At 36.1% G+C, this 26,900-nt stretch overlaps 1 protein-coding gene and 1 long non-coding RNA gene across 5 annotated transcripts in view; one reads left to right on the forward strand and one right to left on the reverse strand.

Moving 5' to 3' along the window:
* LOC131551753 (exportin-5) overlaps positions 1 to 26,900 on the forward strand; it is a 152,718-nt gene that overhangs the window by 78,815 nt on the left and 47,003 nt on the right. For all 4 annotated transcript variants that reach the window (XM_058794855.1, XM_058794853.1, XM_058794852.1 and 1 more), the window contains one exon: positions 222 to 268. In XM_058794855.1, the coding sequence (XP_058650838.1) occupies positions 222 to 268 (47 nt within the window). The remainder of the gene's footprint in view (positions 1 to 221; positions 269 to 26,900) is intronic.
* LOC131551758 (uncharacterized) lies at positions 22,722 to 23,987 on the reverse strand. The gene is made up of 3 exons (XR_009273823.1): positions 23,917 to 23,987; positions 23,653 to 23,804; positions 22,722 to 23,481 (listed from the first exon to the last, which is right to left on the reverse strand). It is a non-coding gene; the product is annotated as an uncharacterized LOC131551758 (long non-coding RNA).

A 26,900-nucleotide genomic window follows, 5' to 3' on the forward strand; every position in this document is an offset into this window, starting at 1 on the left:
AGACACTACTCTGATACGTTATTAGCAACTGGTTGTTCAGTTCAGTTCTGTGCACACTGCATAGAATTTTTGTAAATGCTGGTGTGACTACCTGAATTTTTTGGAAGTTAATCCAGTTGTAGAATGCGGTTGTTACTCCTGTAAATTACCAAAAAACAATGTTGACTGCAGTACAGGATTTGCCTAATGTTATCTCCTATTTTTTACTTTGTTGAAAATAGAGACTGAACTTTCGGTGGCAGATCATCAACCAACGGACCAGTCTGTGGTAAGACATTACAGTGTTGGATAATACTATCAATATTTGTATGCATATTGTGTTGTGTACAGTTCTGAAAATTTATACACTGTTTTCAAGTTGACAAACTTCTTTTCACATTTATTGTGTAACACCCCAGGCTTACTGTAACTCTGATTTTAATGATAGACTGCAAGCCTGGACATACAGTATCTGTAGAAAATGTATATATTGATGATACAACTAAAATGTTCTAATTTGACTAGGAATTAGCTTTCTTGTCAGTGAAGAAGTAACATTTTGCTTTTGGAAGATGTTATAAACTACAGCAGTGCTAATGCATTAAATCATTCATTTTTAATGATTTTAAAAGTGATTTTACTTTTTTAACTTTAGTTGGTGTGTAATGTTGCTGTTTGAGCATAAACAATATCTGCAAAGTTACGACACTGAAACTTCAATGCAATATTATTGCCTTTTATTGCCTTGATGCCTACAAAAACAGCTCGTAAGAACTACAATGAGCTACTTCCCGGGTTGGTGACATCACAAACCCATAAATTTACATAAACCCCGTCCCCGGGAACATGCAACAAAGGGGGCGAGGCCATGTTGCACTGCTTTAGAGAAGAGGAAGAGTTGTTGCCTGCCATCAAAACTAGGGGTGCTCGAAAAAATCTATTCATGTATGAATCACGATTCTGTCTTCTAACGATACTAATGGATTTACAAGTTTCAAAATCAATGTTATACAGCAGCGGTTCTTAATCCTGATTATAGAAGCTGATATTAGAAGCTAACATAAGCAGTAGTATTTACAAATAACAGCTTATCTAAAAGTATAGACAACAACAAACAAAGAAACACAGCATTCTTAAACGTCCTGTAAGAGCTGCGCTTGCACAGGTTTTGCACGATTCTCTTCACTAATATTCTCTGGGTTGATTGCACCAACAAGGATTAAATTAAGCAAAATTTAGAGCTAATCAAGGATTTGTTAATCTGGGTTTTATTTTAAATCGAGCTGTGTTGCACCACTTTATTTTAAATTTAGAGTAACAAATCGGGAATTAGAATTCTAACCTACAATTAAAACCTCCATCTATGATTAATTTTCTCTGCGATGATGTATTCGTCATGTAATTAAACATCAGCAATGTTAATATTCCTTATCCTCTGTCTATTACATAAATTGCTTTTGTCAATAAAGGAAATAAACTTGTAAAAGGTCTGCCATCTTTATAAACCGCTACGTAGAGACCGTTAATCAAACGGCTGATCAAGCAAGCAATGAAAACTTTGAGGCAGTGCATACAGATTTCATAATCTTGGAAATGTATTTATAATATCAAGTAATGGAGTATAGCTTATGACAAAACAACCGAGATAAGAGAAAATAACTGGCATGATTCACGGAGTGACTACCTCCTCTCGTGACAGTGCCACACTGTCCATTTGATCGCCGTCCAGCACGCGTGTGGAGCGGCCGTGAGAAACTAGAGGCGCAGCCGTGAGCCTGTCTTCGAGATAAGTTAGATGCACCGAGATAAGTGAAGGATTCACATCCCGGACTCGACAGCAGACGCAAGTTTACTATCTGCAACAACCCTCACAATCTGCCGGCTCAACGCACTTTAATTTAAATTTTTATTTATAATAAACACCTCTCTGAGACCTGACGACACACCCGCTGTTTCTGTCTTTGTTCAGTCAGCCACATATTGTAATTGTAAGTGCACTATTTTATTTATTTTATTTAAACCTCCTCACCTGTAAATTTAAAGTTAAGCCCTAACTGAGATTTAAATCTGAGTTTAAAGTTATGGAGCAACAGGATTAAAGTTAATCTATTTTAATATAAACTAAATCCAGGATCAAAATGATGGTTTAAATGTAAACCTGCTTATTTTTAAACAAGGTTTAAAGTTTGGTGCAACAGAATTATTAGATAAACCTTGATTTAATCTAGATTTAAGATTAATCCTTATTGGTGCAACCCACCCTCTGGGTCTCAATCGGGCTAAAATTGATAAGCAATACTGACAACACCATTGTTTAAAATAAAACACCGGAGCACATACCAATGAGGTGTGGGGCATGACGTTTCTGCATATGCACTTGGCGGTTTAACGAATCACAACACACTGGGCCAGCTAACCAATCTGAACCCATTGCGTATTTCTGAGAGAAGGACTTCATAAAACCAGGAAATCATCAGAGGGTTTATCGGAGAACGGACAGAGCGGTGCAGAATAAATCCAGGAATGTGTTTACAAATTAAGCTTAGAATGAGCACTTGACATCACAGTAGGCGATAACGCTGCCAATCAGTAGGTGTAAGTGTTAACCTTGAATACTATGAAAACACATCTAAAACATGAAAGAGCTGTTGTGTGATTTACTGTACAAATAGGTGAAACAAGAAATCTGGCGGTTCCTAGCTGATTATGAATAATTAACAGAGCAGCCATCAAGTGTTAGACAGTGTTTTAAGTTATTACATGCATACGGTTTTTAGTCCAGTAAAAATAAAGCAAAGAGATTTATGAAATTTGTATAATCAGTTGGAATCCAGGCACCCAAAGATGATAGTATTAGTATTACTAAACATTTAGAAAAACCTAAAACATGTGCCAGATTGTTATTTATAGCCTTCTCTTCTGTTTTTAACACCATTAAACCACATTTGTTAATAGAGAAATTAATATCTCAGTTTAATGTTGATTTAAACATTGCTGGATGGATCATAGATCTTAGAAAGGTCACAGTGTCAATGAGTTATATTCTGAAATAGTGTTGTCAAAAGCACTGACCGTGATACCATTCGGTAATGAAATTTAAAAAATGTCAATTTCCCGCTAACATTTGAGCGCTGTTGAGCAGATCCTTAAACAGTGCTGATTGGTCATTGTGTTCACGCACTCAACAGATATGACTGTGATTGGCTACAGTGATCATTCACGCTCTTCACCAAGCACTCACACAGAAGCACATGGGAGTGTTTAAAAGCCGTGTCCATCAGCGGATCTGTCTATGTGCAGATATATTAGGGATCCACTGACGGTGACTGATATTATAATATTAAAACTACTTTATAATTTTCGCCCATTGCTCTGTATTGATGTGTGTAGGTCCCTTCAAGCTCATGTTCATCTGCCTCCACTTTTGAGTAGAGCCCGACCGATATGGGTTTTTGGGGGCTGAATATTAGGGAGTAAAAAATAAAGTGTAATATCGATATATCGGCCGATATTCTTTGTGCAAAAAATTAAATAATTTAACAACACTGCGTCGTTAGCGTTGGTATTGTATCAGACACTTGCACTTAACATTATATGAAAATCAAGCTCAATGGAGTTAATAATGTTTTTGACCAGAGAATGACGGAGATGGAGTGTTTTGTTTGTCATTAGAACGGCTGTAACTGTTATCTGAAGCAGCAAGTGCATTATGCTTTCATCAACTTTTACAGGTTATATAACTTTGATTGTAGCTATATGGGCGCTTAGTTTTTTCTTGTTGTTTAATACACTTGGCCAAAATCTCAAATTAAGCGCTTATGCACATAATGCACAGGATATTTAAAACGTATATAGACAGCAAATAACTAATTCTTCTCCACTCTTCAAACACACAAAAACATTATCCTTTACTGACATAGTGTTTGAGTAAAGAAAACGCTGTACTATTCAAACACCAATTATTTATTCACCCTTGCATTGCGAAAAAGCAGAGATCTCATCTTCTCCAGGCTGTGCGCGGCGCGTCAATCTGAACGGAGGCGGGGTGAAGTTACGAGGTCTCGCTGAGAGCTCGATGATCCAATGGCGTTTTACTGACAAGTTATTTTAATGCTTATCATTGGTTTACTATTTTTAAAACTCTCTGATTTAAAATAATAAAAACGAATTATAAGCGACTCAAGTTTGGATAATTTTTCACAGCACCTGACTGGGCTAGAGTATGGCAACTGCCATACGCAAACGCCGCCCCTGCTCCCACACCTTGGATGACTTGGGTCGCACGGATTTCTCTGCCTCCGCCATGTATCTTTCCTCTACCTCCGCTCGTTTTTTTTTTTGTTTTTTATTAACTTTTTTTTAACTTTTTTTTTTTATTTATGAGGCGCCAAACTCTGCTACCATCCGTGCGCGAGAGAGACCGAGTGTGTTCACTCCGCTCCGCGCTCAACTAAAGTTTTTTTTTTTTTTTTAATAATCAAACGTCTCCGCGTCGCGCGACACAACGAATCGATTATGAAATTCGTTGCCAACGCTTTTAGTAATCGATTTTTATCGATTTAATCGATTCGTTGTTGCAGCCCTAGTTTTTTTTTGGTTTTTCACAGATTCGGTGTTGTGCATTTTCTGGTAATCAAATGAACATGCAGAACATGGTGATTCGTATTTAAGTCTTTTTGCAGTTTAATGTTCACAGATATTAGTCTGTATGGCAATTTGATTTAAATGTACTGACCTGTTTTTTATTTATTCATCAAAAATATGACATTCTGTGTTATACAGTAATTTCTGTTTTTATGACTGGATTCTGCAATTACATCTTCTGCTTCGTGGAAATCATAGGGCCCTAGTAATAGTAATAAGTAGCAAACGAGTATGATAAGCTCATTGTGAGAATAAAAGGCGGAGACATTGTTCATTTACCTTTGAGCCATTCAACAGACTCAAGCCACCACCGAACTGCCATCTACTGGACTGCAGAAAGATGCTAAATTTTGATTTCTGCTACGTTACTGTCTGTACTGAAAAACTATGCTAACTTAGGAAATGTGATGTGACCTATGTGATATGACAATTAAGGGATGGGGTCAAGTGAGCTGTCATCTGCGAAACACTTGGTCAAGCCAGGTGCCGCCTGGATTTGAATGTTCGTCTATTTATGGAATTATGGTATGAATGTGTGGCGTGGCCAAAAAGCTGATAAAGACGCTTTTTTGGAAGCTTTATGTATCATAACACCTTAATTCCACAAACAGATGTGCAGCAAAATCCAGGTGGCGGCTGGCTTGACTGCGGTGAGTTAACATTATGTTGGACTTATATTGAAAAGGGAAACTCGTGGGGTCATTATTTATTAACTTTACTGTAAGTTATGTATTTCACAAACTACCTAGCACCTTACCCTTAAGACCACGCTTGGCTCTAGGGTTGCCACCCGTCCCGTATTTAAAGGTAAAATGATGCGTCCTGTATCAAGTCAATACGGGATGCGATTTTTCCCATATTTTACAAAGGCCAACACATAGTTGAACCAACAAATAAGTATTTTGCACTGTTTATAATACTAATAGCAATTATAATGAAATCACTTTCATAAGAAGTATTAGAAAAGCTCATTTGCACGCGATTACATTTTGGCGTCTGTTTCCATAGCGACGGAGTCTCCAGAACGCGCACAGCTTCGGCCCTTTCTCACGAGTGCAGCATGCGCTAAACCTGGCTCTCCAGATGTAGGGCTGAATGGGAAAGTTATCAATGGGTCTGTCCAGTAACTAATGACGAACGCACAGTTTGCAGAGAAGCATTCAGTTGCTCACGGTGGACTGTCTGACTTAAAGGGATAGTTCACCCAAAAATGTTGTCGTCTTACCCACAAGTTGTTCCAAACCTGTAATCATTTATTTCTTCTGTTGAACATAAAAAAAGATACTTTGAAGAATGTGAGTAACCAAACATTTCCTGGTCTCCTGTGACTACTATGGAAGTTACTGAAGACCAGAAGCTGTTTAGTTACCCACATTCTTCAAAATATATTATTTTGTGTTCAACAGAAGAAAGAACTTTACGCAGGTTTAGAATGACCTGGGTAAATTATGACAGAATTTTAATTTTTGGGTGAACCATACCTTTAAAGTGACAGACACATCAGTGCTCCTAAAGGTATAGGCCTATTGTTTTATTAAAATTTGGATAGTCTGTTAATATAATATTCCATACATTATCAGAGCTTGGTAGACATAATTGTTATATTTTTAGACATTATTAGACAGATGAATTAATAGATTATAATTAATGTTAGACCCTATTTATTAATTTATATTATTCATACATACATACATAATAAATAATCATATATGTGTCATATACAATTTGGCATTTTAAAAATAAATTTAAAAAAAAGCGAAATTATTTAGATAAAAAATGGGACAAATAATTTGTGATTTAATAAAAAAAAATGTTGTGAATGGGTGTCCCTTATTTTGCCTTGCTGAAGGTGGCAACCCTTCTTGACTCGGAGTTGTCAGGACTCCGCTTGACTGCTTTTCTGCTGCTGCCTGAACAAGAGACCTCCTTGCTGGTCATTAGTAGCAAACAATGGAGCACGCTCTTTTGGACAAACTAAGTAATTACACCATTTCAAGCATTTTATCTGCGTTATAAAGTGAAGTGAGTGAAGTGAAGGGTGACCAGTGTTGGGCACGTTACTTTAAAAAAGTAATTAGTTATAGTTACTAGTTACTTCTCAAGTATGAATGCATATTTGTCATCAATATAAAACGCACTAAGGATTAATGAGTTGCTGGGTTCATGAATATTAATCACGTTGTCTGCGTTCACTTGAATTGATTTGCTGAAATCAAAACAGGGACGATAATAGATGAGCGCCAGCCAATGAAATTGTTGTTTGCGCATTAGTTCCGCCCACTACCAGAGAAACCGGCCGTTCTTAAAAGCTGAAGAATTCCAAAGGAACTCTGTTATTTTGACAGGAAAATACAACAAAGAATATCATTTACATGTAGCATGTCAATTCTGCATGTTATGAAAGACTCTCTTGCTCTGTATCTTTCTTTGCGTGCGTGTATGTGAGAGAAAGCGAGTTGTACGCCTTCACACTAGAGTTTATGGTACGTCAAATACATCTACACTGCGCATCCATTCAGATGAACTGAAAAATTAAATTCTAATAATATAATATAGTAATGCCACATTTTATTGTCAGTAACGGTAACGGCGTTGTAACGGGGGAAACAGTAAATTGTTTGATTACTCGTTAATGAAAAAAATAACACCGTTAGTAACGCTGTTTATTTATAACGCCATTATTCCCATCACTGAGTGTGACCAAGTATGGTGACCCATACTCGGAATTTGTGCTCTGCATTTAACCCATCCAAATGCACACACAGTACTGAACACACGCACACACTAGCGGCCGGGGAGCAGTTGGGGGTTCGGTACGTTGCTCAATGGTTTCACCTTAGTCTCAAACTTGTGGTATTGAGGGTGGATGAGAGCGCTGGTTATTCACTCCCCCCCTGACAATTCCTGTTGGACCTGAGACACGAACCCGCCACCTTCAGGTTACAAGTCTGGCGCTCTAACTATTAGGCCATAACGGGCAGTGGTTATATGTTCTGTAAAAAAAATGTTCTCATCGGTGGCATATCTGTGGCCATATATCTGCGACAGGCTCATATTGGCCGATAAAACCGGCAAAACGATATATTGGTTGGGCTTTAATTTTGAGTGCAATTCTCACATCTCAAAATCCAGTTAACAAACCATGCATAGAACTAAGTGTCCCCGACTAAGGATTTTCATAGTCGAATCGGAATTTTCGAATCATGCTGATAGTCGACTGATAGTCGAATCATATATTTGGGGGCGGAGCAGAATACATTACCAAGAGTCAAGTCAGACATTGGACAGTCATAAATGCACAGGGAAAATGTGTAATGGACGCCTCGCAAACGGGGGAAATAATGTTTTATGTTTTGATTAAAAGATAGTTAACATTAAACGTCAGCGAAACCCTTAAGAATTCACAACATTTTTTTCTTTTTTACAATAGTGCTCTCATTATAATGTTATGTGAGTTATAACGTTCTGCATTTCTGTTTTGAGCTGCGCGCGCTGAAGAGGACCAGTAGAATGAAGCATATGATAGCCGGTTTTCAATCAATGGGATTTAACTCATTTATCTCACATAGAATACGCTTCGATATTTATATAACCTAACGTTAATATTACGACTATCTGCACAAAAATGGCCCGAATGCACATGAACGCGTCTGCGCGGCTCTGAATGGACTCATTTTGTGGATGCGTTCTTCACGCAATAACATGCAGAAACACAACTAAACACTAAAAAAGTTTATAGCCGGTTGTTGGTAAGCGTCCAAGAGCAACATCTTTGATAGCTTTGGCAAAAATCTTGACTCCATCCTGATTCAAGTGGAGCCCGTCATACAGGTGCCATGGTCTTATAGAGCTGTGATGGACTAGGTGCACGTGGGACAGACTAGAACAGGAGTGACGGACCTCTTCGTTGATCTTATCAATCACAGAGGGTGGGACCTCCAGCTGTGGGAGCCAGTCATAGTTATTAATATTCTGCATTGTTGTCCTGCTCGCACCACGCGCTGAAGAGATAATCACCGTATAGTACTACAATGCACTTTACTGTAGCGTAACAACCAAATGCATCTTACACAAGATAAATAATATATACACGATATAAATAAACTGACTGAAACATTTTGAAATCACTTGTTGTACCCTACCTGATCGAGAAAAAAAAAGGAAGTCTTCCACTCTGCCTGTGTCAATTTGAGTCTTGTTAAACGGATTAGAAAGCGAAACTTTAATCTATAGGGGAAATTGGATTTATTCACGCACATTAATATTTATTTAAAGCTTCTTTCTTTTAAGATTCTTATTTACAGCATTATCATAATAGGCTGTATATTAACTTATTGGGAGAAAACCAGTAGTTCGATGTGAAATCAGACACTGAGCACCCCCATATAGCCAAAATGGCATGACCATAACACCCCGCGAATATTCGACTGTGAGATTGGGAGTCGAATCAGGCTCCTCGAATCGAAGCATCGAATCGTCGACTATTCGGGGACACCCCTAATATAAACTAGAAAAAAAATAAGATAAGGGACTAGACAGATTCATAGAAGCAAAATGTACATCTAAGTAATATAATACAGTAATATGGTTTAATATAATCTACATGTGCTGGAAACATCAGATCAGGGTGGACTGAGTGTTTTCTCTTCTATGGTGACAGGCAGACACACATTGAGCAGCAAACACACAGCAGTGTCTCTCTCTATCTCTCTCTCTCTCTCTCTCTCTCTCTCTCTCTCTCTCTCTCTCTCTCTCTCCCTCTCAATTCAATTAAATTCATATTGTTTTATTGGCATGACATACTTAAATACATATTGCCAAAGCATTGTACATAGCAGAAAAAAACAAAACAAATATACATCCATAAATAAACAAAACAAAATACATCCATATATATTTATATAAACATTAATGGTACTACTAATGCAGATGTGTTCACTCTTTACTTCTTAGTTTATGGCATTTATAAATGTTGTGCTACCAAAGAGGAAGTAGGTCCTTCACCGAGTAATATTCTTAATTTGTCATTTTCATGGAGTGACTGGAACTCAGGAGTAATCTGCTGTATTTGACTGTACAGTGCGTCTCTTAAGGATGTGTATTTGTCACAGCGGAGGAGGAAGTGTTCCTCCGTCTCAACTGATCCAGATCTACATTTGTTACAGATTCGCTCTTCTTTAGGTAACCACATCTTTTTATGTCGTCCTCTTTCTATGGCCATTTGGTGGTCACTCAGTCTGTACTTCGTCAGTAAATGTCTGTGAGTTATATTCCTGACTGAGACCAGATAGTCAGCCAGACTGTACTCTCTGAGTTTCAGATAACATTGGAGACGACTTTGGTCTTTGGTTTGTTCTTGCCAATGCTGTATGTATATCTCCTTCTCTTCATTCATAATTTCTTTGATTCTTCCAGGTTTTTCAGGGTTGGTGATATTGAGTGCTTTGTTAGTCAGATCTGACACCCATGTTTTTAGTGCTTTAAAATGAAGAGAATCTTCAGAACTAGAGTTTAAGTGGATCCAGAACTTTAAAACTCTTTTTTAATGATTATATTTAGGGGGAGACGGTGTTTCTGTGCACATGAAGGATGCTTCTGCAGAACTCTACATGCAGAGCTTCTAAAGGGTGTTTGTGCCAATCTTTATGGCTGTAGTTACTCGTTGGGCCCCAGATCTCGCTTCCATACAGGGCAATAGGCAGTATGACACTATCAAAAATCTTTGTTCAGATTCTGATGGGGATGTCTATTTTGAATAATTTTGTTCTTATGGCATGCAGTGCCCTGCAGACTTTTACAAGTAATGTTTTTATTGCTAAATTGATATTTCCAGTGGGGGTTAAAATCAGACCAAGATAATTATATTGTGAAACATGTTGAAGTGTGGTGTTGTTTATAAAGTAAAAACATGTTTATGTTCTAGATTTCTGGTTTTTTTCTGAAATACCATAAACTTAGTTTTTTGGATGTTGACTTCTAAGTTCCAATTATGGCAGTATTTATTTAAAATGTCAAGGTTGTTCTGGAGACCTTCTGGTGTTTTAGATAGAATTAGCAAGTCGTCTGCATACAGTAAATATTTGACTTCTCTGTTGAATAATTGTAGTCCTGGACTGTCTGATTGGTCCATTAGATCTGCCAATTCATTGATTATATATGTTAAATAAAGTCAGGCTGAGGCAGCAGCCCTGTCTCACTCCTCGCTGTTGAGAAAAATAGTTTGTCCTTTGCTGTCCAATTTTTACTGTACATTTATTTTGGTTATACATGTTTTTAATTAAGTCATATGTTACCCCTATGCCACTTTGAAGGATTTTATAAAACAATCCATTATTCCAAATGGAGTCAAAAGCCTTCTTAAAATCTATGAAGCATGCAAATATTTTTCCCTCTTTCTTTAGGTGTACATGTTCATTTATTAATGTGTGTAGTGTGTGTGAATATGGTCAATGGTTCGATGTTTAGGGAGGAAGCCAATTTGAGATTTGCTGATGACATTGTGCTGCTTTAAGAAAGATGAAATCCGAGAGTTGATTATAGAGCAAAATACTTTTGCCACATATTTAAAATATACTATTTTACACACATCCCTCTGTATTTATTAGGATCTGTTTTGTCTCCACTTTTAAAGATAGGAGAGATGAGTCCTGTGTTCCAGACCTCAGGAAAAACGCCTGAACTCAAAATCAAATTAAAAAGTTTGAGTAGTGCAATCTGAAGTTCAGGAGAGCTGTTTTTAAGCATTTCATTTTTTATGTTGTCAGGGCCACAGGATTTCTTACATTTGAGGGATTTCAGTTTTCCACTACGTTCTTGTTGGGATAATCTAGTGGATTTTGGTTGTTTTTGATACATGATTCAAGAGCATTAAATTTTTCAAGGACTTTTAACTGTTTGGGATTATTCAGAGGGTCAATTTGATGTGTATAGAGCTTCTCAAAATAATCTTTCCAAATTTGACCATCTTGTATGTCTAGTTCTTATGGCTTTGTATTGTTTAGACTGTTCCAAGTGCTCCAGAACTGACCCTGATCAATTGTGTTTTCGATCTTCTGAAGTGTGTTGTTATAATAATCCAATTTCTTCTGTCTCAGTGTTTTTTTGTATTGTTTCAGAAGTTCTGAGTGCTTTAAGCGTAATTCGGAGTTGACTGGATCTTTGTGTTTTTGATTTGAAATTAATCGTAGCTCTTGTCTTATTGTTTTACAGTCATGGTCAAACCACTTTTCAGAAGGTTTTTGTTTAGCTCTATTTTTGTGTTTATATGTGGTAGTTTTATTTAAATTAGCCTTTTTTGCTATATTTTCAAAAATGTCATTAATATGTTTAATTGCTAAATTTATTCCTTTCCTATTATTATCATATGCTGAATTGTTAAACAGTGTTATGGAATTTACTATTTCATTAGACTTCAATACTTTAATATATGGTTGAGCAGCATTATGAGTCCATCTATATGGTGTTTTGAGCTTATGTAGATGAATTGGCTTTTTATGAATTTCTCTTGATTTGATGTTTTCACCATTAATGAAAAGATTGATCTGGCTATGATCAGACAGGGGTGACTGAGCTTTGACAGTAAGTGCACTGAAATGGGAGGGGCTTATATTTGATATGGATAATGGTTTTGAGCTATAGGTAAACTGTCCACAGGAATCTCCATTGATTCTGCCATTGAGGATATAAAGACCTAAAGTTTGACAAAGGTGGGCTACCTCTTTTCCATGCCTATTGACTCCAGTATCCTGGTTATTTCTTCTAGGAAGAGTACTGAAGAGATCTTGGGGTAAATGTGTGAACAGATGTTTATCTCCCGAGTTATCAATATAGTCTAATTCTAAACCAGTTTGAGCATTTAGATCTCCACATAGTAAAATTTTCACCAGAGTTTGATATTGATTAATTTCTCCCTGTAAAGTGTAAAATACTTTGTCGTCGTAGTATGGGGAATCTGATGGAGGAATATAAATTCCACAGATAAAAAGGTATTTTTCTAGAATTCCAAAGCTTTTATCCAATTTTAACTAAATGTGATTTTTGCCTTGCTGTACTGGTGATGTAAAAGTGACGAGGTCATTTTTTATCCATATGATTAAACCTCCAGAATCTCTACCACGATGTATTGAGTTGAGTTTCCAGGAGGGCACTATGATTTCAGAGTAACTTGCAGGACACTGACACTAACATCTGATCTACACCATGTTTCTGTTAGAATTTGTGTCAACATTTGTGATGCTATTTAAAAAATCTGTTTGTGCTTTTTAATCCAAATGTTTTAGAGCACAAACCCTGAATATTCCAAAAGCTAATATTAAAAATTTTTATATGATCGGCGATTAAGTAGTACTGCTGTTTATCTAGAGGCAACCCCAAAAAAACTTTTTTATAAATAAAATAAATATTAAAATATAACAAAACAACAAAGTAATAGTAATAAGAAAGTAAAAAGGTAGTCAAACTGATTCAAATAAATCATTGTGAATAATGACTTAAAATAGTAATAATATTATAGTAAAAAAAAAAAAAAACAATAATAACAATCGCTAATAAAAATAATCACAATGATAATAATCATTGTGTTGTGATCAGTCATTGTAGATTTCAGTTGAGCATTTTGTTGCAGAGAAGGCTTAGCAGTTGTTTAATTTCTCCCACATCACTAATGGAAAGTTCCTGAGCTGCTGCTGCTGAAGGTGTCTGCTGTGATAGTACCTGGGCGTAGCTTGGTTACTGCTGGGACGGGGCTTCAGTGTACGGCTGCCTCTCTTGCTGTCTGTGAGACCAGCCTGAAGTCATGGGTTGTCTGTGAAGGTCTTGTGGTGGTCCTGAGTGAGATGAAGGTCCAGATGGCTCGAACGGTTGCATTCTCACATTTCTTTTTGCTCCTTTATAGCCGATTGTTGGTAAGCGTCCAAGAGCAACATCTTTGATAGCTTTGGCAAAAATCTTGACTCCATCCTGATTCAAGTGGAGCCCGTCATACAGGTGCCATGGTCTTATAGAGCTGTGATGGACTAGGTGCACGTGGGACAGACTAGAACAGGAGTGACGGACCTCTTCGTTGATCTTATCAATCACAGAGGGTGGGACCTCCAGCTGTGGGAGCAAGGTGGAGACCAGTACACGTGAACTGGGGAATGTCTGTGAGGCTTTCTCTGTCATCTCATGCATTGCCTTGGCTGTACCTTCATTTAAACTATGGAGGTCATTCGTACCTATATGAATGATAATACATTGCGGGCTGCCGAGATCATCACTAGTGAGCAGTTCATGAACACATTTTGTGTTTCTTTCACAAAATGTGTTCATGAAAAACACTTTCCCTGTTTTTCAGCTGTAAACACATTGCAGTCTGTTCTTTCAGCTTTTCTTTTAACTCGTGGATTTCTGTGAACTTTCTTTCTCTCTGTATTGAGTCCTCTTTCATTTTTGACATTTCAGCCTTAAGTTTCATGTTGACGTTGTGCAAATCCTTAATTTCAGCTGTCAATAACGGATGCATTCAGCGGTTGCCATGGAGATCGTTTATCCTGCACTCATTAAAGGAGACAAAAGAAAGGCATTTAAACAGACACTGTTACATGAACATCCTGAATCTCTTTATGTTGATATGACATCTCAAGAAAAGAAGACAAACTTGATCTTCTATACAGAGAGGAACCTGTTATTAGTCAACATTTCCCCTACACTAAGAACAAGGGAATCTGTAAAGGAAGTCAGATCTGCATTTTTGAATCAGCTGACCACTCTTCCCATTTCCAAACCATCAATCTGTTGAGATTTATATGATGCTGGTAATTGTTAATAATAAAAATAATATATATAATATATTTATATTATATATAAATCTTCTTAGTACCGTACTGTAATGTCCTGTGTTGATGTAGGCTATATTTATCTCTTCTTGAGTTTGCGCTGCTGTACCGTACTGATGATTGTTCACTCCGATCGCTCTCTGAGCTGCCGATGCCAATGTAAATCGCAGTTGCGGCTCCTCCAATGAAGTGACTGAAAGTTATCGCTTTGTTTCTGTACTCTTATATTTCCACAAGTGTTAAACACAGGTTCAGAATTCAGAATGTTGCTGCTTCTTCTCAGTCTCTCTCTCTCTCTCTCTCTCTCTCTCTCTCTCTCTCTCTCTCTATATATATATGTATGTATGTATATATGTGTATATGTGTGTGTATATATATATATATATATATATATATATATATATATATATATATATATATATATATATATATGTGTGTATATGTGTATATGTGTGTGTGTGTGTATATATGTGTATATGTATATATGTATATGTGTATGTGTAAGGAATAATTGACGACGGGCCGTTGGATTATTAGAAAAATAATACACACCCGAGAGGTGGTGATGCGGTCATGACGCGAGAGAGAGAGAGAATTACCTCTGTGCATCTCTCAATAGTGTTCGGCAGCGATGTCTCTAGTTATAGTGAAACTTAGTTCCTTTTGTTTACGAACAGCGCCGTTGTTGTTACCTCGCTTGTGAGAAGTCATGTTGTTTACTGATAAAATCGTCAGAGTAGCGCTAACAACATTAGCGCGATCTATGTTAGTGTGTGTGCAAATTGTAACTCTTATGTATGTGCGGTCTGAGAGGGAGAGAGATAGCGGGTGAGATAGAGTATATGCTTTCCGTACATAATAAAGCGTAATTTTGTGGCAAAAACATGGACATAATCTGTCGTTTTTATCCTTTTGTTTACTATATTTATTTGTTTGGCCAGTGTTGGTTTGGTTATTTTGCTGTTGTAAGACCTTTGAAATAACAGAAATCATTTGGCGAAGTGATATGGTCATGTAATGCGGTCAAGAGCTGCCTGGAACTATGTTCGCCATGCATTTCCCTGAAAATAATTGCACACCTTAGAAAGTTTGTCAGCCAATCAGATTCAAGCATTCATTAATACTACGGGGCCGTTGAATGCTTGAATCTGATTTAAATCTGCAAAAATGAAAAAAAAAATAAGGCTATAAAACCCACACTAAATAGTCCTGAACAAGACTTTTGAGTAATCAGTCTTGTAGGCTAGAATATTTACTTCAAAATTATGTGAAAATCATTCTGCTTACTCATTCACAGAAAACAATATATTGATTTAAAATTTTCAAGACATGTTTTGTGGTCGAGGGTCTATATGCGAGGGAGTGGCAATGGCCATGAATATTAAGTGAGTCTCACCTGAGAGACAAAGGGCACTCCCCTAATGGCCCCTAATGGCCCATCAGTGTGACTGTGACTCTGAGGCAGGTAAGAGAGAATGTGAGGAGATTGAAAAAAAAGGGTTTTTTAAATTATTTGTATTTTATTTACAACACCGTATAATCAAAACATACATAATGAAGGTCAAAGACACATTATTGTGCACACTGATCTAACCACAGAGATGTGAACAGACTTTGAGTCATTCCTTCAGCAGATTCTGTTCAACAAGTGAAACAAGTAAATCATACCTGATATTTACGCGTTTCTACTTCTTTCCATGGATTCAAGAAGAAAAAAACATAATCAGTAGAAAAGGAGCTTGTTTTAATATAGAATATCAGTGTAGTTGAACATCTGATGTTGGTGTCAGAGGAAAACAGTTTGAAGAGACATCAGGATACATCTGGTGCTGGTATCTGATTCAATAAAATACAAACAAACAAAAATCATTTGTGAGCATGTTAATATCAGGAACATCTGTATATATATATATATATATATATATATATATATATATATATATATATATATATATATATATATATATATATATATATATATATATATATATACACACACACATGCAGGTTTTGTAGCCATAGACTCACACATGCTTTGTAGAAAGAAATCTTATATCTGAGAAACTAATTATTGTTTAGCACGTTATGAAAATCTATTTCTGAACAGAGTAGGCTATTAATAATAAACATGTACTAAACATACTTAGACTCGTAGCATTCATCATGTTACAGTGTACACTTATATTACTTTTATTGTTTTATATAGAGCATGAAAACATCGCGCCGTAAGAAATTTAAATACAGTGAATTGCCCCTCATATTAAAAATGTTTTACACGATTTCAAACATTGTAGTCAGCAATTATAGTTTGGGAAAAACCCAACTATGATTTTGTAGTCATATAGTCTAGTATGTATGATTTTATAGTAGCCTATGATATGATTCTGTAGCCACAGACTCAAGCATGCTTTGTACAATAAAAGGATGTACTTTGTACTATAAAAAATGATATTTTATATCTGAGAAACTAATTATTATTGTTTAGCACGCTATTAAAATCTATTTGTGAACAGAGTATTAACAACAAACATGCTCTAAACATTCTTAGACGTGAAGCATTCATCATGTTGTCGTTTGGGAAAACCCCAACTAACTTAGTAAATCTGTTCAAGTTTATGTCACAATAAAACTTTAACTAATGCAAAAAAGAAACATTACTTACTCATCAGATTGATCTCCTCTGCTAGATGAAATCGTGTTCTTCTTTTGAGGGAAATCCTTCCTTTACTCAGCGCGAACAGTAGCCGAGATGAGGATCTCTTATTTGTTTGTGGTGGGTGTTTGCACATGCGCAAGTCCCACGCGGCTATTTACATATGAACGGCTCGAGCCGTGCGAGGGCGGGATCTCATTAGAGATAATGAGTCAGACGGGACAGACTGAACATTGTGTTGGTTTCATACTGATTACTCCATCACAGAATGTTTGTTTTCGATAAAAAGAAAGAAAGTGAGAAAAATCTCAGTATTGTTTTGCTCATACAATGAAAGTCATTGGTAACCAAATCAGATTTGTTAACAGTCTTCAGAATACCTTCCTTTATGTTGTGCAAAAGAAAGAAAATCATACAGGTTTGAAATGACATGAGGGTGAGTAAATGAATTAAAATTTTTGGGTGAACTATCCCTGGCGGTAAATGTCTTTGAGTTATTTGTTCGTTCGTTCAAACAGCTGATTCATATAGGAATTATGTAAACGGCCCTCTTTATGAATGGGCCTTTGAATCATTGGTTCACTGATTCATTCAAAACTCAGATTCATTCAGAAACGAAATACTGCTGTGTTGCTCGGAAACGCACAACAGTTCTGCAGTGGCTTTATAGTTAATACCTTATTTGGCAAAACAGACAATATTGTTTAAAATACAACACAAAATTAACTTATTTATTGATCTGTTGTATAAAATCACATTTAAACGTCATATTCGGGACAAAATCATAAAATATTTTATTTGCATTATTTTTTAATAACTAATTAAGTTAATGTGTTAAACTGACAGCCCTTTTATCTGTACAGTGAGGAAAATAAGTATTTGAACACCCTGCTATTTTGCAAGTTCTCCCACTTAGAAATCATGGAGGGGTCTGAAATTGTCATCGTAGGTGCATGTCCACTGTGAGAGACATAATCTAAAAAAAAATCCAGAAATCACAATGTATGATTTTTAACTATTTATTTGTATGATACAGCTGCAAATAAGTATTTGAACACCTGAGAAAATCAATGTTAATATTTGGTACAGTAGCCTTTGTTTGCAATTACAGAGGTCAAACGTTTCCTGTAGTTTTTCACCAGGTTTGCACACACTGCAGGAGGGATTTTGGCCCACTCCTCCACACAGATCTTCTCTAGATCAGTCAGGTTTCTGGCCTGTCGCTGAGAAACACGGAGTTTGAGCTCCCTCCAAAGATTCTCCATTGGGTTTAGGTCTGGAGACTGGCTAGGCCACGCCAGAACCTTGATATGTTTCTTACAGAGCCACTCCTTGGTTATCCTGGCTGTGTGCTTCGGGTCATTGTCAAGCCTCGACCCATCTTCAATGCTCTAACTGAGGGAAGGAGGTTGTTCCCCAAAATCTTGCAATACATGGCCCCGGTCATCCTCTCCTTAATACAGTGCAGTCGCCCTGTCCCATGTGCAGAAAAACACCCCCAAAGCATGATGCTACCACTCCCATGCTTCACAGTAGGGATGGTGTTCTTGGGATGGTACTCATCATTCTTCTTCCTCCAAACACGTTTAGTGGAATTATGACCAAAAAGTTATATTTTGGTCTCATCTGACCACACGACTTTCTCCCATGACTCCTCTGGATCATCCAAATGGTCATTGGCAAACTTAAGTCTTTGGACAGCTCTTTGGTCTTGGCCATGTTAGTAGTTGGATTCTTACTGATTGTATGGGGTGGACAGGTGTCTTTATGCAGCTAACGACCTCAAACAAATGCATCTAATTTAGGATAATAAATGGAGTGGAGGTGGACATTTTAAAGGCAGACTAACAGGTCTTTGAGGGTCAGAATTCTAGCTGATAGACAGGTGTTCAAATACTTATTTGCAGCTGTATCATACAAATAAATAGTTAAAAAATCATACATTGTGATTTCTGGATTTTTTTTTTTAGATTATGTCTCTCACAGTGGACATGCACCTACGATGACAATTTCAGACCCCTCCATGATTTCTAAGTGGGAGAACTTGCAAAATAGCAGGGTGTTCAAATACTTATTTTCCTCACTGTATGTGTATATATATATATTAGGGGTGACCTCGAATAGTCTCAGATTCAATGCTTCGATAGGAGAAGCCTGATTCGACTCCCAATCTCACAGTCGAATATTCGCGGGGTGTTATGATCATGCCATTTTGGCTATATGGGTGTGCTCAAATGTCTGATCTCACATGGAACTACCGGTTTTCTCCCAATAAGTTAATATACAGCCTATTATGATAATGCTGTAAATAAGAATCTGAAAAGAAATAAGCTTCTAATAAATATTTTAACGTGTGTGAATAAATCCAGCCACCCCTATAGATTTAAGTTTCACTTTCCGTAGTAGTAGTAGTAATATCTTTATTTGTCCCTTTACAGGGCAATTTAAGCAGCTTCGAAACCTCACAAAAAAACATACAACATTATAAAAACAAAAACATCACAAACCCCGGGCATCTACAATAATTCCTCATGTACACGTTAAATTCACGTTACACCTTTATCCTTTGTTTCAAATAAGCATTTACACTCATAACTGCATTTGAAACAAAAGACTTAGAAGATTTAAGAGTCCTCCACTTGGAGTCCTCCTTCATAATCTGTGACCGATAGAGGAGCATCTTGGCGGCAGGGATTTAAATCTTTAACAAGACTCCAATTGACACAGAGTGAAAGACCGGATTTTTTTTTTTTTATCAGGTAGGGTACAAGTCATTTCAAAACATTTCAGCCGGTTTATACATATCGTGTATACATAATTTTTCTCATATAAGATGCATTTGGATGAGCTGCGCTGCAGTAAAGCGCTTCATTGTAGTAATATGATCTCTTCAGTGAGCAGTACAAACAACAATGCAGAATATTATTAACTATGACTGGGACTGTCATACATAGCATTATAATGAGAACACTATTATAATAAAACGCTGTGAATTTTTTTTGTTTAGTTGCCTTGTTTCTGCACGTTGTTGCGTGAAGAACGCGTTCACAAAAGGAGTTCATTCAGAGCCACGCAGACATGTTCACTTCTGCATTCGGGGGATTTTGTGCAGATAACCTATAAGTCGTAATATTAACATTATGTTGTATAAATAATGAAGCGTATTCTATATGAGATAAATGAGTTAAATCCCATTGATTAAAAACCTGCTATCAAATGCGTATTCTACTGGTTATCTTCAGCACGCGCAGCTCAAAACAGAAATGCAGAACATTAATAACTACTGTCATATACATAGTTATAATGAGAGCATTATTGTATAAAATGTTGTGAATTCTTAGGGTTTTGCTGATGTTTAATGTTAACTCTTTTAACCAAAATCTAACATAATATTTAACCATATAATATAAAAAATTTTTGTATCTGTGAGGCGTCCATTACACATTTTCCCTGTGTGTTAACGTCAGTAATAATGACTGTCGAATGTCTGACTTGACTCTTGGTAATATATTTTGCCCCCCGCCCCAAACATGTGATTCGACTATCAGTCGACAGACGTCTTGTGGCCAGCCTAAGGCACACCTGTGCAATAATCATGCCGTCTAATCAGCATCTTGATATGCCACACCTGTGAGGTGGATGGATTATCTATAAAGAGAAGTGCTCACTAACACAGATTTAGACAGATTTGTGAACAATATTTGAGAGAAATAGGCCTTTTGTGTACATAGAAGAAGTCTTACATCTTTTAATTCAGCTCATGTAAAATGGGGGCAAAAACAAGTGTTACGTTTATAATTTTGTTCAGTGTATATACATACGTGTGTGTGTGTGTGTGTGTATATATATATATATATATATATACAGTGAGGAAAATAAGTATGCTAGTATGCTAACCCTGCTATTTTGCAAGTTCTCCCACTTAGATATCATGGAGGGGTCTGAAATTGTCATCGTAGGTGCATGTCCACTGTGAGAGACATAATCTAAAAAAAAAAATCCAGAAATCACAATGTATGATTTTTTAAAACTATTTATTTGTATGATACAGCTGCAAATAAGTATTTGAACACCTGTCTATCAGCTAGAATTCTGACCCTCAAAGACCTGTTAGTCTGCCTTTAAAATGTCCACCTCCACTCCATTTATTATCCTAAATTAGATGCACCTGTTTGAGGTCGTTAGCTGCATAAAGACACCTGTCCACCCCATACAATCAGTAAGAATCCAACTACTAACATGGCCAAGACCAAAGAGCTGTCCAAAGACACTAGAGACAAAATTGTACACCTCCACAAGGCTGGAAAGGGCTACGGGGAAATTGCCAAGCAGCTTGGTGAAAAAAGGTCCACTGTTGGAGCAATCATTAGAAAATGGAAGAAGCTAAACATGACTGTCAATCTCCCTCGGACTGGGGCTCCATGCAAGATCTCACCTCATGGGGTCTCAATGATCCTAAGAAAGGTGAGAAATCAGCCCAGAACTACACGGGAGTTAGAGCATTGAAGATGGGTCGAGGCTGGGTCTTCCAACATGACAATGACCCGAAGCACACAGCCAGGATAACCAAGGAGTGGCTCTGTAAGAAGCATATCAAGGTTCTGGCGTGGCCTAGCCAGTCTCCAGACCTAAACCCAATAGAGAATCTTTGGAGGGAGCTCAAACTCCGTGTTTCTCAGCGACAGGCCAGAAACCTGACTGATCTAGAGAAGATCTGTGTGGAGGAGTGGGCCAAAATCCCTCCTGCAGTGTGTGCAAACCTGGTGAAAAACTACAGGAAACGTTTGACCTCTGTAATTGCAAACAAAGGCTACTGTACCAAATATTAACATTGATTTTCTCAGGTGTTCAAATACTTATTTGCAGCTGTATCATACAAATAAATAGTTAAAAAATCATACATTGTGATTTCTGGATTTTCTTTTTTAGATTGTCTCTCACAGTGGACATGCACCTACGCTGACAATTTCAGACCCCTCCATGATTTCTAAGTGGGAGAACTTGCAAAATAGCAGGGTGTTCAAATACTTATTTTCCTCACTGTATATATATATGTATATGTGTATGTATATATGTGTGTATATATATATATATATATATATATATATGTGTGTGTATATATGTGTGTGTATATATGTGTGTATATATGTGTGTGTATATATGTGTGTGTATATGTGTGTGTATATATGTGTGTATACATATATATATATATATATATATGTGTGTGTGTGTATATATATATATATATATATATATATATATATGTGTGTGTGTGTGTATATATATATATATATATATATATATATATATATATATGTGTGTGTATATATATATATGTATGTATGTATGTATGTGTATATATATGTATATGTATGTATGTATATATATGTATGTATGTATATGTGCACTGTAAAAACGTACTGTAGAATTTACAGGATGTTACTGGCAAAAAGTTGCCAATAAAATCTTGTAAAATGATGTTAATTGCTGTAAAATGGATTACAGTATAATACTGCAAAGCAAATCACAGTTAATTGCTGTATGTGAAATACAGTAATTTGTAGTATTTTACAGTAACATTGAATTAAACTTGTAATTTATATTACAGCAATATTTTGTAATCTCACGAAAGTACAGTATTTACCTGGCAACAAAAGTTGCCAATAAAATCCTGTAAATATATTTTACAGCAATATTTTGTAATCTCACGAAAGTACAGTATTTACCTGGCAACAAAAGTTGCCAATAAAATCCTGTAAATACCCCTAAATCCAAGATGATGTTGTAATAATTTAACAATGAAAATGCTGCAAATAATAATTTTAACAGTAAACAGTAAAATACTGATTTAAATGAATTATCATGAGAACTATCGTAATACATTTACAAATGAATAAAAACCAAGTCAAAGATGTTGCAAATAAATATTTATTAAAACTGGCACAAAGACATTGCAAGGCTTTTACTGGTAAAAATAAAAATGTCAGTCTTTCAACAGTTAAAATCTTATCATAAAAATAACATAGCATCGCAAAATAACTACAAATAACTGTTATATCACAAAAAATAAGCCATATTCTGAGTAGAACATTTACTTTCTATAAAAAAAATTAAGGTCAATCAACAGAATTTGTATAATTTTGGTTAAAGGATTAAAATAAAATGCTGGAATCAACATTATACCACAAATTCTGTTGTTTGAGCTTATGTTATATTAAATTTAGAATATTCCTGCAAAAGACAATTTAATAAATACATACTGAAAGTCCATCAACTTTCTGAGATGAGCACACACACGAGGGTTGTTCCTCTTCTCTGAGACCTTTCCACTTGTTTTGCCTCTATGTATCCGTCTTGTATCCAGTGAGTGTTGTGATTCCAACAAAACATCTGCACATAAAACAAGCAGAAGCTTTAGAATAAAGTTCAGTATTGAATGAAACTAGCTCAATAAAATAAATGTAAAAATGCCACTTTTACAATACAATCAGCATTTACCAGTGCTTAAACTAAATAAGTAATCTTTTTCACAAATGAAATTACTCAAGTAAAACATGTTACCTTTGAAATTAATTCAAGTGTGCAAAAGACGCCTGCTCCCGGGACGCCAGGCTGAAGTTGTAATAAGATTGAAAATCCAGCCGCAAAGTTGAGGTGTGAATTCACAACCATGTGACCCTCGAATAGGCCTAGTCAAAAGCCACTGGGTGCACCTGAAATGAATAAATAGAAGCAATAATATAACTTACAATACAGTATTTCAATATAAAATGTAATCTAAAATACAAGTTTATCAAATGATTTACAACAGAATTAATACATTACCTAATATAATCAGCTTCAGAGAGTCTTGAAACATCAAACATTTCTCCACATCATCTGCTATTCTTTGCACCTACAAGAAATAATGAAAATTATCTTGTGGTTTAAAAAAATAAATAAAATGCATTTACATAAATGAGACCAAAATGAACATATGCCAAAAGGCATATATTTTAAAATAAACTTTTACATTTGATTAATAAATTCAATTATAACAATACATTGTAGAACTGTACCACCAATCAAATTAAATAATTTATAATGCAAAATTACAACTGTGTTATGACATTAAGGTTTTACATTAATTTTGAAATTACAAATAAGAAACGTTGTAAAATGCAATGATATTTTTAAACGTGAAACTAAACCACCATTAGGTGGCAGCAAATAATTTAATGAGTGAGTCAATTGAGTCATTCATCATACCGATTCGTTCAGAATGCTGAATCATTCAGTAAAAACACCGCTGAGTTTTGCTTTTGATCTTCGTTTGGAACGATTTTCGTTGGTGAAATAAAACAACAGTCAATATTGTGTCTAAAAGTAAGTAACTTAATGTTAACTAATTGTTTATTGAACTAGGTAACATTTGCAATCGTGATAATCAGCAACAGATCACTTATGCTACTTAACAATATCATGTGTTATAAATAAACTCAACAGTTTGAACATTTACCTCATGTTTCTTCCGTGAGTTTGTGTGCTGTTAAGGTTATTTGTTTGTTGAATGTAACATTAGCAAAATCAGAATCAGTCTCGCGTTCGATGCTTCCCTAGTTTTTTTTTCACTCAAGTTTTAATCAGGCTAACTTGTCCAATCGGGCATGTAAAGATGTATTTCACAAAAAAGCTTTAATGTAGAGTACAACTACTAGTGGCAATAGACACAATTTATAATTTACATGTTTTTTCTAATTATAGTAAGATGTCACGTCAGTATGGGACAGTTGAACACATAAACAAATGAAATTTCACATATTTTGCTGTTGGTCAGTTATTTCGACAGATAGAAGTTAACGTTACTATGACAATCGTTCGAGCTGGGCATTACGTTAAAAGTTGGGTAAACACTACTTTAAATGCTCTCAATAAGAAAATTAAACTGCCACAATGAGAAAAATGCAGCATTAGCCTAACTATGCTATGATAGCAATTTCCAGTTTACCAAGGCTGCACATACCAAGGCCGCTTGTCTAAAAGTGTGATAGCAGGCTATTGTGACATGATACCACTTATACATTAACTTAAATAAATATAAAAGGATATATTTATTAAGTAAAATTAAGTGAATTTACCAGGAATTATGAATAAAGCCTCTAATCTTCAATCGTTCTGGCACTGCTCCAGTCGGCTGGATTTCAGATTTGAGCGATGTAAGCAATCCCATAATGCCACACTACAGTAAAGTAGTGTAAAAGCAGGAGCTACAGTGATAACACCTGCTTCTTGTAAATTAATTACAGTTGACATGGAAATATACAGTTAACAACTGTAAAACCTTATTTGACCCATAATGCATTGCGAATTACAGCTACATCTTGTAAAATGTTTAAACAGTAAAATTCTGTAAAATTTTGCTGTAGAAACTACACCAATTTTTTACAGTGTGTATATATATATGTATGTATGTATATGTGTATATGTATATGTGTGTATATATATATATATGTATGTATGTATGTATATGTGTGTGTGTGTATATATATATATATATTGGCCCCCTTCCTGAGTTTTTAATTTTTTGCATGTTTGTCACACTTTAATGTTTCAGATCATCAAACTAATTTAAATATTAATCAAAGATAACACAAGTAAACACAACATGCAGTTTTTAAATGAAGTTTTTTATGAAGAGAAAACAAAATCCAAACCCACATGGCCCTGTGTGAAAGTGCTTGCCCCCTCCTATTAAATCATGAAAGAACTGTGATTAACCACATTATTTTAGAAAGCTGAGTTAAATTTCACTAGCCAAACCCAGGCCTGATTACTGCCAGACCTGTTGAATCAAGAAATCACTTAAATAGAACCTGTCTGACAAAGTGAAGCATGTTTAAAGAGCAACACATCATTCGCGATCCTAAGAAATTCATAAACAGATCAGAGAAAGGGAAAGGAAAGGGTTCAGTCTGGAAAGGGTTATAAAGCCATTTCTAAGGCTTTGGGACTCCAGCAAACCATGGTCAGAGCTATTATCCACAAATGGAGAAAACTTGGAACAGTGGTGAACCTTCCCAGGAGTGGCCGGCCTACCAAAATTACTCCAAGAGCACAAAGACGACTCATCCAGGAGGTCATAAAAGAACCCAGAACAACATCTAAAGAACTGCAGGCCTCACTTGCCTCAATTAAGGTCAGTGTTCATGATTCAACAATAAGAAAGAGACTGGGCAAAAACAGCATCCATGGGAGTGTTCCAAGGCAGAAGCCATTGCTGACCAAAAAGAACACAAAGGCTCGTCTCACATTTGCCAAAAAATATCTTGATTATCCCCAAGACTTTTGGGCAAATATTCTGTTGACTGATGCGACAAAAGTTTAACTTTTTGGAAGGTGTGTGTCCCGTTACATCTGGCGTAAAACCAACACAGCCTTTCATAAAAAGAACATCATACCAACAGTCAAACATGGTGGTGGTAGTGTAATGGTCTGAGGCTGCTTTGCAGCTTCAGAACCTGGATGACTTGCCATAATTGATGGAACCATGAATTCTGCACTCTATCAGAATATCCTGAAGGAGAATGTCCGGCCATCAGTTTGTGACCTCAAGCTCAAGCGCACTTGGGTTATGCAGCAGGACAATGTTTCCAAACACAGCAGCAAGTCCACCTCTGTGAAGTCCAACTTCATGTCTATTAGACACATGAAAAAATAAATACCAGGTTCCCATTACTTCTCTTTCTTTGCACTGAGCAATTTACTTACTTTTTTACAGGACAGGACAGCTTACTTCTTCTGAACATGCAAAATGAACATTTATTATTTAT

Source organism: Onychostoma macrolepis, chromosome 13 (genome assembly GCF_012432095.1).
Source record: "Onychostoma macrolepis isolate SWU-2019 chromosome 13, ASM1243209v1, whole genome shotgun sequence".
NCBI classification, from domain to species: domain Eukaryota; kingdom Metazoa; phylum Chordata; class Actinopteri; order Cypriniformes; family Cyprinidae; genus Onychostoma; species Onychostoma macrolepis.